Source organism: Amphiura filiformis, chromosome 5 (assembly GCF_039555335.1).
Source record: "Amphiura filiformis chromosome 5, Afil_fr2py, whole genome shotgun sequence".
Classification (NCBI taxonomy): domain Eukaryota; kingdom Metazoa; phylum Echinodermata; class Ophiuroidea; order Amphilepidida; family Amphiuridae; genus Amphiura; species Amphiura filiformis.
The window spans coordinates 19,097,780-19,114,889 of NC_092632.1; the positions used below are offsets into that span (position 1 = coordinate 19,097,780).

The following is a 17,110-nucleotide window of genomic DNA, read 5'->3' on the forward strand; positions in this document are numbered from 1 at the left end:
AGTCTAAAGAAAAAGCTTGTCTGAGGTGAATTCAAGATAACACACAACTTTTTAAGGCACATTAACTTATCAGTAGGCGAAAACTTTTAAAAAATCCACTCGAAATAACCCAATTGAGCCTAAATGTACGAGACAAGTAATAGCTTATAATATAACTTATAAGAGACTTATCATCACATTGAAACATGGCAGTTGCTTGAAACCCACATCTTTGATAAAGACATTGAGTATGAAAAAATAAGAGAAATAATGCTCCATCATTGACCATCAATGCTGTGGTGTATTTCTGTTATCAAGCTGTACATTTAGCACTTTGTGATTTTAATATTTCAGGACCAATTAGAGCATATATTTTATAAATCATTATAATACAAGATATAAGTGGACATGCCCACTACAGTATTTTCACAAGATACTTTGACATCATTCCAACATAAAACACATGTAGACATCCAATAATTGTAACAAAAAGTTGATGCAATTGTTGAATGCAACATGTGCACTCACATACAATGGTGTACTACGTGTAATCACACTGTCACTGTCAGATACATTAGCTAGAACCATAGCCATAGCTTGGGATTCAGAGTTGCCTGTCCATTCCAGGAAACACAAAGATGTCAAAATAGAGGTTCATTATCACAAATTTTAATATAAATCATGATTTTGGTTTTTACATTTATGTATTTTAAACCTGCAATTGTCTTTGCACCTATATTATGATATAATAACATGTCCATCATCATAATTATATTTTCACCCTTTCTGGTTGCATTTGGACTCGTTTGGACAGGATGGGTACCCAACTAAAGACATGGCTATAATGAACTACTTTCTTCAAAGATAAAATGAATACAATATAGCTGGTCTCATCAACTTATAGTACATGTACATGTATGCACAAATTATAAAATAAACAAAAACAAAAAACAAAAGTGTTTCTATCATAATCCAAGATACATTTCAAATATTCCTTTACATTTGCTGATTGGTTGATTGTCATCCACAAGTTGTGTTTGTTATGAATAAAATGTTGTAAATTCTAAATGGCAAACTGTTGAGCACAAGAATTTCTGTTTATATCTATAGACAGAGGTTAATAACTGCGCATCAGTTATTTGGAGGGCATTGTGAAAAATCTAAACATTATGCCTTTGGAACCGATGGATATTCCAAGGTCCAAAGCAAAATGCTTAGATTTTTCACAATGCCCGACATATTACCGATGCAAAGTTATTTACCTCATTCATAAGCATCACTTTGATCTCTTCACTTTACAAAATAACACAAAAATTTTGCTCAAAAGTTTGGCAAAATAGATGATTTTTACATCTTCCGTTTCCAAAAATCGATCAGGCTAAAACAGGACGACCAATAACAAAAGTGCGTATCACAATCTGTTCAAATATGGTAGCGCGCAATCCAAATACTTTCGAAAAATTACACATTTTGCGGTCAATTGTGAGATATTAATGACCTCGATTTGCGTTCACGTTTTCACAAATAACTAAATGTAATTGGATCGCAGTTGCTGCGTATATTAATGAGGTTATGAATTTATGTTAATTTCCAATTTGCTGATCTCAGACATACCATTCTTATATTGAGCAAAGTACAATATTTATTTGCAAAATAATTCAAACAATTAATTAATTACAATTGATAGTGAAGGGATGAATGTGGTTGTGCATTAATGCCCATTACTTTTATAGCTATATTTATGTGCATACACCTAATGACACATTATGGGTTACCTTGATATAACTGGAATATTAGGCAGAAACTAAAAGTGCACTAGCTCCCATAAAAATCACACCAGCAGACCCACAATTCATGTTGTGTAAACAATACTGTAAGGTAAAGGAAGGAACCCATGTGCGCCATGAGGTGAAGCTTTATGGTATTTAACTAGATATGAACATAAAATCACAACGAAATACAGAAAACCTTAATTTCATTTCAAGACACCATATAGTTATATAGCTTATTGCTCTTGGAATTGGATGCCATGATTTCTGGTAAGGGCATTATAGGGAAGAATATAGTTAATTTATATAAAATCTTAATAATTTTCTGCAGCAACATATATGTAGTTGAACCGAATCAAACTATATATTTAACATGGTGTGATCATGAAAAAAACATTTTCAAATGATCACTTTACATTCAATAATCTCACTTCTACATACAATAGTACTGACAACCCCCTTGCATGATTTGAAACTCTTTTAATTCTCTGTTGGTTACTTTAATGAAATACCAGCTTTTAAATAGCGTGTGTACTTTATGCACTGTTCTTCCTTTTCAATTAGTCACCTGTTGCAAGGTTGGTCAAATGTGATGCGATCAAGCAAAATCAGTCGGAACTCGGAAATATTGATTTTGAGATATAGCCATGTACAAAGGAGATATCTCCTTTTGTTTCCTGTTGTTTTGGAAACTCTCTAATTGCTCCTATCTTTGCAACTGGTTCTTCAATTTCAATGCGGTTTTCTGCAACATGCAGCTTTGTAAATGTTTTTTACTATCCTATAACAAACTGAAAATTTAATATTTCCGAGTCCCGACTAATTTTGCTTGATCGCATCACAAATGTGTAAATAAATGCAACCACATGGTCCCCCCACAACATTTTGTGAGTGTAATATAGTCACTGTAACACAGATATATTTGCTTCATTTCAGTAACCTAAGGCAGTAAGCAACTATGCTAGAATATATCTAGGAGAAAAATATATAAGCATCCATGTTTTGTCCTAGCAACTAATAAAGTGTTTATCAGATTCAGACACATCAAATCTTCCATTCTGTGTCTTCCTCTATATGTACCTGTATAGAAGAAAGCCTAGAGGATGATCTCCTACAAGGAGAGTTTTGTTGGTGTGATGCTAAGGGATTCACAGGTGATTGGGGATACTTAGGTGATCTGGAACCCTTTCTGCTAGGAGTCCTCTGACTGTGTTTTGATGATGATGTACCAGCTCCATCAGCATGGTCATAGTGATAATGAGGATGTTGATGGTGCTGATGAGATCTGTGCAACCCTGATGCTGATGATGACTGTAATCTTTTGATAGCTTTACCTGGTGAAGATCTTCCTGATGGTGAGTACCTGATGATGGTGACTTGCTTTCCAGCAGCTGTCCTCACTCTGGTAGACTTTGCGAGTCGTAATGGCGTAAGCGGGTCCTTTCGGTGTGGATGGTAATCAAGTGGAGGCACACCTTTTGCAACTTTTTCCAGCTCATGAGGAGAGATGGACACATTGTGGTCTCCGAGTGCTTGGCGTAGACGTCGCGGCGAGCCAATGTCAGGGATGCTGACTTTTAAAGAGCCATTCTTCCGCTTAATTTGATAAGATATGGCTGTTTCGTACGAGTCGTTATGATCTCGGTATTCTGACGTCACATCTAATGTTTTCATAGGAGGTACTGATACTGTATCCTCTGGATATGTTTCCATGTATTCTGATAGGTTTTCCTCCAGTGGTTGATATAACCCAATCTCACCACCAGTTGATCTTACCAAGGTAGCTGGATGAAGGTTCTCGTCAGAATTTGACACTCTTCTATAATGTTCATCATTGGAAAGGGAATACCTTCTTGTAACAGCATTTGACTTTGACCTACCAATGGCAGAGCCTTTCTTTGATATCTTCTTCATTACTTTGCTGACAGGAACTGAGCAACTTGTACTTAGATCAGTATGCGACATGGCATTAAACATTTGAATGTTGGCTCTTACAACACTGGCATTGAATGTGTCACTGGGGTCCAGCTGCTGCTGTGCCGGTAAGCTAGTCTGGGAGCGTGTCAATCTAGCCGGTATTGAGCCAAATGGTTTAGTGTTCATATTGGATGCTGACATACTCTTCACCAGTGGACTTCCAGGAGCAGGACCTGATTCTATCTCTATTGTGGAACCATCTGCTTTCTTATAGACAAGAACTCCCATTGCCATCAGATCATCAATAGAGCCCCCACGTCCACTGTCTATTGATACAGACTTTGTCAGCCTCTGATGATTTTGTTGCATGTCACTTTCAGCACCAAGAGCAGAATCCACACTTTCTAAGCTGAGTGATCTTCCAGGAGCTGCCTTAGATGGATCCATGTTCTCTTCATCTTCATCATCACTTGGCATGGCACCCATATTCTCTTCATCTTCTTCATCACTTGGCATGGCACCCAAAGCAGCTGGTATTGAGTTGGTATGCTGCTCTTTGACTACACAAGGCATGGTGTTGGTAACTTGTATGTCATCATATACCACAGTGGGATAATCACAGTCTTCAATGCTAAATGTAGACTTGACACTATCAACACTTGCTTGTGACAGTATACTAGAGATGCTTTGTTGACTTATGGATGGTACCATTTCGTATGGTTTCGTCTCACAATCCACACTTGTTATACTGATTTTTGGTGGCAATTTAGGAGGCGGCATATCAGGAGAGTCCTCAAGTTCTTTATTCTGTTCCATATCCGTAACACACAAATTCTTCTTTACAGGGGTAAGATTGGTACTCGATCTTCTTGGTTTATTAGGTGCCTTTTTACCTGACATTTCTTTTGGTGTATCCTGTGGGGTGTGTACAGGAGTAAGATTTCCTGATCTTTTAGGCTTACTAGGGGCTTTACGATCCGAGTTACCAGACGGTAACCCGGTCTGAACACCAGGAGTGGTTTCTCCACTTTGTTTTACATTATACATTTGAGCCTGTGGATCCAACTTCATATCAACAACAACAACTTTAGGAGAACTAGTATTCAAAAGGCTAACGCTAGTTAACCCTTCATTTAACAAACTGACATCATGGGGCGAGTCTTCAATCGCAATTTCACAAGTTGTGAAAGATTTGGTCAGAAGCATCGCAGGTGAGCTGGGGGCCTTTCTGTGTTTCTGTCGGAATGCTGGCGTCCTTCTTAGCTGTATCGCCTGGTCTGAATTTAGGTCGTCAAATTTCAAGGTGTTATCTGAATTTGAGATGTCAAATTTCAAGGTGTCAAGGCCATCTGGTAGTGGTTCGTTTGCAAGACGATAGCCGACTTTTTCTGGTGACATCGGACAATGTAAGGACTAGAAGATAAAAGAATGCAAAAGATGTTAGCTCAACAACACACAAATAATTTCTTACAAATGCAGGCAAAGTTACACTACTCATGCTCACAATCTGAAATTGTTGAAACATCTGCTAGGATGAACACACATCACATACATATGATTTATGCAATTGAAACCATTCTAAGGAAACATGAAAAGTTGTATACTCTACATATTCTTTAATTTAAAAGCAGAATAAAGACATAGAATTTTCCACAAAATGGGTTTCAAATGAAAAATAGGTAAACTTTGAAAATGATTATTGAATAACAAGTTTGATTCAACTTACCTGACTATGTGTAGGCTTGTGTCCCAGCTTTCGTTTAATAGACCGGTACATTCCTCTAGGTGTATGTTGTGCTGATGGTGTAACATCACCAAGACCAAATGAACGTCTGAAATCAAAACAACATCATTCAGTGTTATAAGCACCTCTATTGAAGACCATGTATTCAGAGGTTATGTTCATGTTAATTGATATCAAACATTCTGTAGCTCAAAAGGGAGGAAACTATCAAAGCAAAGTATTAGCATAGCACAGGGAAATCAAATTAGAGAATAAAAGATAGATTTTGTCTTTTGCCTATCCAATATCGTGTTATAATAGATAGGCTGGCCAATATTTTGAGCAGTGGACGATAAAAATATTGGAATGCTAATTTTTAACTGATTTTTTTAAATATTTTGTTCTTAAAATAATGTGAAAAAAAAAAAAGCATTGAAAAGATTTAAGAACTTAGCCAAAATTACTACTGGACTTAATACTTATGCCTTGAAAAATAGGGGGTAGGCTTATAGTTGAAGGTGGGCTTATACCCGAGTGGTTACGGTATAATATGAAACATTGCTTTTTTCCAAAAAAAATAAAGTTACTTTTGTGAGGACATCCTCGTTGTTTTAAATGAACAAAACCATCATGAACATTTAAGCTGCCTAACCGCATTCTTTGTTCGCGCATGTGTATTACGTGAACGCATTATCCTGTGATCATTGATGATCAACTTTGCGTAGCGATGCGTGCTCTGTCTTAAATGACTATCCACTATTGCGTGATATTATACACTTGAAAACCAATCAGATTATGTGTATTCTTTACAAGCCACACCCAAGAATAGATAATAACTTTACCTTTTCTTTATACTGCTAAGAGGATTAAGTTTCTTAGTTTTCTTTCTTCCCGGTGTGGTATAAGACTGTGAGAGATGAGACTTAGTTGCAAACTCATGAGCAGGTGTAGCAGAAAAACTTGTGAAGGACTCATCAGCAAACTTGATGGACGGACTCTGGAAATTTAGTGTCTCTCCTTGCTGTGTCACTGCATCTTGTTATATAAACAAAGTTTAAAAAATGATTGTTCAAAACTTCCAAATACTCTTCACTTCACATTAGGTATAAAAACTCTGGTTAGATTTAAATATAAGGCAACAAAAATTTTTTTTTTTTTTTAAACATGTTTTACGGCCCAACCGACCCAGATGCTGAATTCTGGGAGAATTTTGTTTTTGTTTTTGCTAAAATCATGTAAAATCAGTGTTTTTTTGGCAAAAATTGATTGATTTTGACTGAAACTTATTGGAAAAAATATTTTTCAAGATTTGTCAAGTATTTTAGGGTCTTTTAACCTACAGAAAAAACAAATAATAAAACAAATCCTGACCAACCAGCAACCAACTCTACTTGAGTGTTTATTTTATTGCCTAAATTACACTTTGTCAAAGATATAGATGTCCTGTGATACAAAGGCAAGCGCAGAAGGTACAAAAGGCTTTGTATATATAAATGTACCTAATAATACCATTTTTCTGCAATTGTGATACGATCAAGCTCAATGAGAGTCTGATGTCAATCAAATAAAAATTCCAGTTCTCAATTTCATTACATAAGCCATTCTCCCATTATAATTATAATATATGTATGAACATCTGGTGAGTAGTAAAGTCCCCAATCTGAAATAAGATGATTGCATCAACCAAAAAGAAGTGATTAACTGGATGATGATATCACCTCATTGGGCAAGCTTCATAGATGCCAAATAATCTGTCCAATATATCACCAATAAGAGTACAATTCTGGTTTACCCTACACACACTGTGTGTTCAATACAATTCTCGTTTCCCCTGTGCACCCTATTTTTAGGGTTAGGGTTGAGGTTGGGGTTAAGGTTAGGTTTAAGGTTAGGTTTAAGGTTAGGGTTATACTTGTGTGCATGGTATACCAGAATTGTTCTGAATTTAAAAGCAAAACAAATAAAGGACAGAACCAACTTACCTACTTCCCCAAGTGGTGGTTGAGGCGGTCTGAGTGGAGTGATTGGGGAGCAGAATTCTCCTGGAGTACGGTGTAAGGTCAAACCAGGTTTACTGTATCTGGGATCAATCACCATCTTATGCAACATTGCTTTCCTGCATCGGGCATAATTGGGGCAATTATGAAAATCAATCAAAATAATAAATTTCTCAATCAAAATGAAAAGAATGGAGAATAAAGACGTTCTCATTCAAAATTTAAAGGATTCATTCCATTAACCACACAGGGTGCTAAACAAAGTCATTTTGGGTGAGCGCTTATTTTTTACATTGTTTACATAATTGTGTAAAACTGACCCAAAATATTCACCCATCATCATCTGTATGTTTCCGATCATGATCCATATTTGCATGTGCAGTTAATAATATCACAGTTTGCTTGTTGTTAAAGTCACTGGGTGGGCGCTTTTAGGGGCATGGGCGGTTAATGGAACGAATAAGGTACTACAAATTACAGATTTACGTAAAAAAAGTCTACCATCAAACAAAAGTGCTGTGTATAGTATACATTGTTTTACTCAAATCGATCAAATTTTAATACAGTTTTGTAACAAAAATACATGGTTGTTGGCTCTTGTTTTCCAAATATCAACATTGATTTTTTATTTCACCGCTCACCATTGTGGTTGGTCAGTTTCATTGCTGGAATTATATAGAGACCGGGCCCTATAGAAAATAATATTCAAGAAAAACATGAACAGGATATATTATGGATACGCATGCAACCAAAATAAGCATAATTGAAATGGAGTCCATGCAAGAATGGAGGGGAGGACATGGCTGAAGTTTGATGATGGATTGGTCACATTTTAATTGGTTGAAGGATATGATGAATTTTGTGGTGCCATGGAATCACTTTCATCTGACTTCCATGGCAACACAAACTACAAATGATCCATTTGAAGCAATTACTTCGCTGCATGTACAGATTTCCAATACCACACTCCTTTTGGCTTGGATTCAGCATCAGTGGGGCCATGCAGGTCTGGCAACAGCAATTTTGGCAGTATTTCAAATGGCATCATAAATATATTTGATGCCAGTATTTTGGATAGGGTTGATGTGATGAGAATGCAATGGTGATAAATGGTGAAATAAATTATCAATGTTCATGATTGGGAACTGTGATTTTGAGTATAAAATGGTAATTATTAAAGTGGATGACGTTAGTGTTTTTAATCAGCTTTAATATAAATTTATTAGTTTCCAAAGTTAAAACCTTTATAACCAGATTACCTGTTTCCATTCCATGGCTGATATTATTGTTCATCTTTTGATACAGATTGATTTGATAACACAATCAAGTTTAATATTTTTTTATGTCAATGCTAATCAAGGCATTGACAGCAGTTATCTATTGATTACTACGTAGTTCAGACGGAGTTGCACTAAGAGAGCTTTTAATGTTTGTAAAACATCATAACACAATACACTACTTGTGTAAAAGGTTTAGCATCATTAGAGTTTGTCCCTCTTTGTGCATCTACCTTTACCTTTTAGCTGCAGAAAATGCCCCTGCTGGTGACTCGTCACTTGCTTTGCGCTTACTTGATCTCAGTATTCTGGGTGTCTCTGCTGTAAAAACAAATACAAAACCAAAAATATTATAAATAATAAACTTGCATCAATCTCCAAGTGACTACCGACTTCACTAACACAAATTTATTTGCAATACTGTAGTTTGAATTTGCAAAACTACCTCATATTTAGCATAAAAAGACACAGCTATCATATGGGTTTCAAATTAAATTTTCCCACTGAAGGTGCCTCGGTGAATATTAATATGGAGTCATTTTAATTTGGTACTTTAAGCATTGTCCTGTAGCTTATATAAAAATTGCCATAAATTTTCAGCACGCAAATTATGAGTTGATATTATTGTGGGTGCAAGTCTTCACTCATATTTAGATGCTGTCCATGATACAAATATTATGGATGCATTCTATTAAAGTGAGACTGATTGTTGACTGACTACTGAGTATTCATGTTTAAGCTGTGTCCACTGATTTGTAAGTCACACAAACATGATAGTGTACCGATTGACAAGTACTAAAGTTACACTTTAATACTGAGGAAGTGTTCATATACTGAACTATGACATGTATGTACCACATTTAGTCTACGTTTTGTTTGACTGGTACCCATTCTCTGCAGATATATCAATTGGTGGAGGACTTCCTGAAATGGAGGTGTCTGATCCCAGGAGCCACTCAAATCTCTTGGTATAGGCAACTCCTATAATTGGCACTTTCCTACCATTGATGGAGTGAACATCGATATCACATTCATATCACATACTACAAAACAACAAAAGAGAGGTCAATAAGGGAATCATATGATTATGAAATAATAACAAAATAATCATGCGATACCCTTCTTTCACCTCCCTTTAGTGACATTTTATATATGTATTATGTGATATCAATGTAAGTGTTTACCTCATCAATGGCAGGAAGGTTCCAATTATAGGAATGGTCTATTATAATGGTCCTAGTTTATGCTTACCTCCTAATGGTACCTCCACACGTGGTGATGCGAATACGTCCTCCCTGCCAGGTGTCTGTAGTATATTTTCACAGCTGTTTTTTCGATTTCTCACTCGATTCCCTATTCCATTCATGAGACCTATAAACCAATTTATAAAACATTTAAGCTGTACCATGTAAATATGGACAGTAATGCCATGTTTAAATTTAAATTTTTTATTTTAAATTCATAATGTTGTAAAATACTGAGAGGATTCCAGCAACTGACATTGCAATATTTGCTTGCAAAATTCAAGCATGTTCACCTGAGTTAATATGATAATTGATATTACATGTTGAACAGCTACAGTGGCAACCCATGCATTATCCTGGGTACTACTAGTGGGTAGTTGAAGAGGGACATGTGTTGATTTTAATTAAAGAGTTAAATAACTTTTTTGAAGTAAAATCTTTAACTTAAAAATTACAATTCATCAAAAGCAATTAATGAGGAGACAATTAGTACAGTAGCTTGAATGAATTTAAATTACGGTAATGGTAGTATGGGGATCTATATACATTACCTTGTATGGTGGCACTTTTACTTCTTTTCCTTCTGCCCTGCCTACGCCACTTTGGATCCATAAGATCAGTGCTCTTCTCCAGCTCATCCTCAGATGTGTATCTATCTGTGATATCACTACCTTTGTTGCTCACAATATAAACTCTTTCTACAACATTTTCTGGAACGGTCCCAATCTTATCTGCATTCTTTATGAGCAGCTGAACAACTCCTGTCTGCAATTTCAATAGTTTGTCTGCAGCTACCATGCTCTTTTCGCTGAGATTATCAGCGTGCGGTTTACTCATAAAATTAGGAGCTAGAACCACCGCAAGATTGGCACTGTCCATTTTGTTATCTGCAGCATGGGAGGCAACCTTATTAAGGAATCGCATGACGTAGGACAGGGTGTTGACATGGATCTGAGGCATGGTGGCTGTCAATAGCAGTGTAGCATACTCTCTGTCTAGCTCATTACCAATTTGCTGGCATTTGATGAAGATGTTGAGGAGACGATTGGTGAGTAGAGGATCGGATAACTGACGGAAAAACTGCTTGAAGAGACTGGCTACGTCTGCAAGATGAGCATCTGAAGGGATGGGTTTCCTACTTTCAATGTGTCGCTGGTAAATACACAGTTAAAATCAATGTCAATATCAAGTTTAAAACAATAAGAATGAGGAGACAGGCAACAACAATGCTAGTGAACTTTACAACTACTCAACAGGACATAATTCAATACTTTTTGCATATAGAACTTATACTGATTTCTGAAGTGATTTGATCTCAACCTTAATGGGAAACTTTTTTGTATTTTGGGGGGACATATTTGAAAAGACGGGAGTGTGCATGTGTATTGTGTACCGAGTATTACATGATAAAACAAAGTAGTTGACAGATTTGTATGATTTTCATACAATTTGCATAAATAATATTAAAGCTGATTCTCTCAAATTTGTCAGATACACACAAATTTGCAGGAATCAATATCCAGAAATTCTCATCAAAAGCTCAAAACTTGATTCACAAACTTCCAACCCTAGTGACAGTGCTCTGCTTCCTGTGATTCACCTTTTGGGTAAGCCTTGGCGGCTTTAGCGGGTATATGGGAGATGTTGTTATTTGACGTCACGCTGATGTGCACATCATTTGAAAGCCGTGAAGTGTGCAGTAACAATTTACGACATCAGATGTCTACCCGCAAAGGCTTATGAGAATTTACAGAAAAGGTGAATTGCCTTTCGTTCATTGTATTATTGTACGGTTTCAGAGATAAATGCAGTTTCTATCAGTAATTATAAGTATGTACAAAATGACCAGTCCCAAAATTTGAAGGGGCACCACGGCAAAGGCATTAGGCACCCACAGCAATTAGGTGCCTTGTATAATTTTGGTCATGCTCTGTATAACATACCTGAAGCTCTTTCTGTCTTGCTTGAGAGCCAGATTTGCGAAACAGCCCTTCAGCTTTAAGGTGCTTTCCAAGGAACTCCACACACTCAACAACAAAACTGTTGAAAAAAACAAAATACTTCAATTTGAGTGAGCATAAGGTTTTCAATCAACATCAGAAACAATTTGAAAACCATGCCTGTGCACCATGTGTGTACGCAAGCATCCTTACGCTTGCGTAAATTCACTTGTAAAGCGCTTGCCAGTAACATGCATTAATTAACGTACACAACTTAGTGCAAAGTAGCATACAATGTAGGTGCTGCACCCAATACCAGTGGCCTTCATATAACAGCTGTCTTTGGAAAACTTACTTGAAAAGTTCTGCTAAATACATACTACATAAGTGCAAATTCAGAAGTAATGTTCTTAAATTTACAATGTACACAAACAACTTGAGTCAACTGTATTGTAATTTTAAAACTTTTTTCACAAAAGGATCATAATTGTGGTTTATATGAATCAGAAGAGCCTGTATAAAAAATAAAAGAACCTAATTTTTTTTTTGTTATGCTGCCTTTACCTTGGTACTGTATGGCCATATTCTTCATTGGTAATAACAGTTGAGACATCATTGAGAGATACTCCAAATACTGGTACTGCAGACAATCCGGATTTCTGTGAAAGCTATAACACAATAATTTAAAATTGGTCAAACAAATGTTTGTGATAGATTGTGATAGATTTAGGAGAGAACATTTAAAAGAAAGTTAAAGTATCCTACCCCTCTGCTACACCTGTTATTGCTGCATAATTATAATGAGATGTTTGACAGTTCTAAGTAATTTGAGTTTCTTGACGGCTTTTATTTCGTGACAACAACAAGTCAACAACACCAACTTAATGATGATTTATGGACTTAATTATTACTTGATGAATGGTTAGTGTTACTATTGGTAAGACAATGACTAATGTTTCTATCACATTTTTTGTAGTTAGTATTTGGTTGGTTTTTGTGCGGATATCTGGCACTTTTAAAGTGATTTTTTAACACAAAAACATAGCTGCATTAGTCGACGTTTGGTTTTCAATAGTCTTAATCACGAGTCACGACTACGTACCAGTAATAGTCGCGACCAGGGGCGGATCCAGGAATTTTCAATAGAGGGGGCGCCGAGCCACCAACGGCTCGGCACCCACACAAAGTCAGGCGCCGCTCTGCAAAAATACATTAAGTCAGGCGCCGCTCTGCAAAAAATAGAGGGTGCTCGTGCCGGGTGCGCCCCCTCTAAATCCGCCCCTGGCGACTAACGACTATTGGCAACTTAGCTGCCCAACTCTAGATACAAGACAAGACAAAGACTAACTAGTAGTACCGTAGTCAGTGTTCGAAATAAGCGCTTATCCTCTTGTCCTCTTGTCCAAAAATCACTGGGGACAACCATATTGAGATATGTACTTATCCTCTGGACAACCACTATATTTTACCTCTTAAAAATATGACACATTTTGGGGACAACCAAAATGTTTTGAGGACAAGCAGAATTTATGCTTCAGTTGTCCTCGGGACAACCTCCATATTTTCCTTATTTCGGACACTGACCGTAGTTATTTATGACCAAGGCAATCACTTCATAATACAAAACGGGCAAACATGCTGAATATTCAGTCCCCCGATTTTCCCTTTTGTCCGAATTCTACTGAAAGATGGCAGCCACCCATACGGTACTTAAAGTGTATGTAGCTGGGATTAAAAGTCGAAGATCAACTGAAAATTTTGACATTTCGTATTGAAGATACTATGGATCCCCCCCCCCCAGCACCAAAAAAATTAGGTCTTTTGGGGGAAAAATGTATATATCTTCAATATGAAAAGTCAACATTTTCAATTGATCATCAGCTTTTCCTCCCAGCTACATACACTTTTAAAGTACCGTACGGTACATGTCATTAGATTTATTAAAATGAATGAATGAGGGGAGCATGGCCTAGCGGTTAAGGCGTTGGACTGTGAATCCAAGGGTCGAGGGCTTGAATCCCAGGTCCGCCTGAGCTCGGCTGGCTCTTTGTGTCCTTGAGCAAAGCACTTCACTCTACTTGCTTAGTGCGTCGGAGGGCACTTTAAGCTGTCGGTCCCGTGCACATCTGACATTAATGCAGTGTGCACTTTAGAGAACGTCACAGGCTATACGAAAAGAGCAGGGGTGGCAGGGGATCATCCCGGTACTGTTGACTGTACTTCAAAAATACACTAATCTACTCTAGGCTCCAGAGTAAAAATAAGTACAGCTTGTTTGTACGCAGTGCGATAATACTCATACATATGAGGGAGGCACTGATAAAGAAGACTGAGATCAAAAGATTTGACGTCATCTGTCAATCAAACTCAATCACGGTTTGTTTACAAGTGTCGTGATGACGACTTGCTGAACGTGGCGGTATAACCGGACACCTTATTGTTAATTTTGCACCTTACAAACCATCTCAAAAGTTATGTCTTTATAGGTATGAAAGTTAAATTCAAATTTGCCATCATCAAACCACATCATTTTATATATCAAATTGAGTAAAGAAAGCCAAAACTGAAAACCGTTTGTCATAGCACTTTCCGCAGCAAAGTTACATCTTGTCAAAGATTGACTTTCATCAAAAAGATTCAGCAAAACAGCATTTCGGTGGCGTTTCTAGATCTTAAAACAGTGATACATGTGGTCTCATGATGATAGCAGCTTTTCTATGTGGAACTGCTATCAAAATCGCTCTAAAATTACATGTGCGATTGTCTCATCACAAAAAAAATCATATATTTGGGTCAAGTGAAGTATAGACAACATATTTATGTAGGTTTCCTTGAGCTAGCTGTTCTTTTAAATTTCTATTTGAGTTTGTTGTTTTTAAAAGTTTAGAGTGCGATCTTGTCACAGTGGCGCGGTACAGCAACGCGGTACACGGGCGCCGCTAGTCAGTCGCATTACGGCGCGTGCACAACCAAAGTCGCATTGTATATTTTTCAGTCCGTCATGATACGGACTGGAAGATAATCAGTCGTCACTATGAAGCATGCGAAGTGTAGACAGCTGATTGGAATTCGCTTATTATACGCGATGTAGGTATCCCAGGCAAACCTTAGTTAACACATTTGCTAGTCAGAGAAATTCGCCGAGACCGGGGCCCAAACACAATGCATATTTACATAGAAATTTGAATTTTTTTCGAGAATAGGCCGGTGAAGGAAACCTACATAAATATGTTTTCTATACTTCACTTGACCCAAATATATAATTTTTTATGGTGATAATCAAGTCGCACATGGAATTTTAGAGGGATTTTGATAGCAGTTCCATTAAAAAAAGCTGCTATCGCCATGAGACTAAGATCTAGAAACACCCCTAAATGCCGTTTTTGGGAATTTTGCTAGCAGAATCTTTTTGATGAAAGTCAATCTTTGACAAGAGGTAACTTTGTTACGAAAGTGCTATGACAAAATGTTTTCAGTTTTGGCTTTTTTACTCAATGGCTTTAATTTGATATGTAAAATGATGCAGTTTGATGGCAAATTTGAATTCACCTAGCATACCTACGCGATGGTTAATTTGTAAAAGGGAATCTGAATAATACTTTATCATTATGAGACTAAGATAGATAACACGTAAATAATGCTGTTTTGGGGAATTTTGCTAGCAGAATCTTTTTGATGAAAGTCGATCTTTGAAAAGATGTAACTTTGCCACAGAAAGTGCTATGATGACAAAAAGTAGGTATCCCAGGCAAACCTTAGTTAACACATTTGCTAGTCAGCGAAATTACGAGACCGGCCCAAACACAATGCATATTTACATAGAAATTTGAATTTTTTCGAAAATAGGTCGGTGAAGGAAACCTACATAAATATGTTTTCTATACTTCACTTGACCCAAATATATGATTTTTATGGTGATAATCAAGTCGCACATGGAATTTTAGAGGATTTTGATAGCAGTTCCATTAAAAAAGCTGCTATCGCCATGAGACTAAGATCTAGAAACACCCCTAAATGCCGTTTTGGGAATTTTGTTAGCAGAATCTTTTTGATGAAAGTCAATCTTTGACAAGATGTAACTTTGTTACGGAAAGTGCTATGACAAAAATGTTTTCAGTTTTGGCTTTCTTTACTCAAGGGCTTTAATTAGATATGTAAAATGATGCAGTTTGATGGCAAATTTGAATTCACCTAGCATACCTACAAAAAGGTTTTCAGTTTTGGCTTTCTTTACTCAAGGGCTTTAATTTGAATATAGAAAAAGATGCAGTTTGATGGCAAATTTAAATTCACCTGGCATACTTAAATACAAAGACAAAATAATTGGCAAAATTCCAGTACAAGATTTTTTTTGCAAACGGCACAGTTCACCGCATTCCATTGGAAATGTACAGTAGCCTCCTCGTATTTATCTCCAATTTTTTTCCCATAATGCATTGCAAGTATGCCAAAATCTGAAATTGCGAACCGGCTTATTATAATAATTATTAACCTGTGTGTAAAACCAATCAAGGATCGTCATGTGATGATCGTAATTGGCAGTGACACCAGACCCCCAGCATCAGACACGATATAAAATCTTTTTATCTCTGTCTTTCATTTATTAATTTTTTACCGTGACCTGTACTTCGCAGTTACAATAGGAATGGCTCAATCAATGGGCATGATGGGCAGATGGGGCTTATTCACATTATTATTGCAAAAAAATGTGTAAGCTTACCTGTTTGCCACCTGCGTTTTTCTCCTTCGATTTCGGCACCTTAATGCCAAGATCTTTGAGCTCATGTCGAATCACATATTTCAGTGACTGCCTGTCCTGAATTTCCGCAATGTCTCTCATTTTTAACAGCGAGCAATCCTACACTTCAGTGCAATTTTTTTGTCTTATTCATGTATTTATTTATTTTGTTGTTTTCAAACCAATCGCCCATGGTACTCGTCGGTGATTGGTTGAAAAAAATTGTGAGGTCAAAGGTGGAATTTCATAAAATTGTCGTTGGTGGCGTAAAAATTAATTTTAACTTAGATATTTTCGATCTTCTAACGCTTTATTTGCAATTCAGAGACCTCTTTTACAATAAAAGATTACAGGAATATTATTATATTGTATTAACATAACCAACAAAGCATTAAAGTTTACTATTTTCACGGTGTATAAACAAATTTGCTTGAAACTTTATTGCGCTTCAATACAGAAACACTAAACTAGATTCAGTTTGTATATTTATTTGTACTTACGCAGTGATCTCTTCTACGGCTTCATG

At 36.7% G+C, this 17,110-nt stretch overlaps 2 protein-coding genes across 4 annotated transcripts in view; one reads left to right on the forward strand and one right to left on the reverse strand.

Moving 5' to 3' along the window:
• Positions 1-17,110, forward strand: part of LOC140152762 (cartilage intermediate layer protein 2-like) — a 273,597-nt gene that overhangs the window by 185,818 nt on the left and 70,669 nt on the right. The window lies entirely within an intron of this gene.
• LOC140152760 (uncharacterized) lies at positions 92-16,769 on the reverse strand. Of its 3 annotated transcripts, none has more exons than XM_072175246.1 (11): positions 16,567-16,769; positions 12,411-12,514; positions 11,850-11,946; positions 10,458-11,058; positions 9,914-10,033; positions 8,902-8,983; positions 8,027-8,074; positions 7,371-7,504; positions 6,231-6,417; positions 5,392-5,497; positions 92-5,078 (listed from the first exon to the last, which is right to left on the reverse strand). In XM_072175246.1, the coding sequence occupies exons 1-11, from the start codon at positions 16,684-16,686 to the stop codon at positions 2,793-2,795; spliced, it is 3,885 nt and encodes a 1,294-aa protein (XP_072031347.1). In that variant the 5' UTR covers positions 16,687-16,769; the 3' UTR covers positions 92-2,792. The 3 variants fall into 3 exon arrangements, with proteins under 3 accessions (XP_072031347.1, XP_072031346.1, XP_072031348.1); XM_072175245.1 differs by having other exon boundaries at positions 6,231-6,423; XM_072175247.1 differs by lacking the exon at positions 8,027-8,074 and having other exon boundaries at positions 6,231-6,423.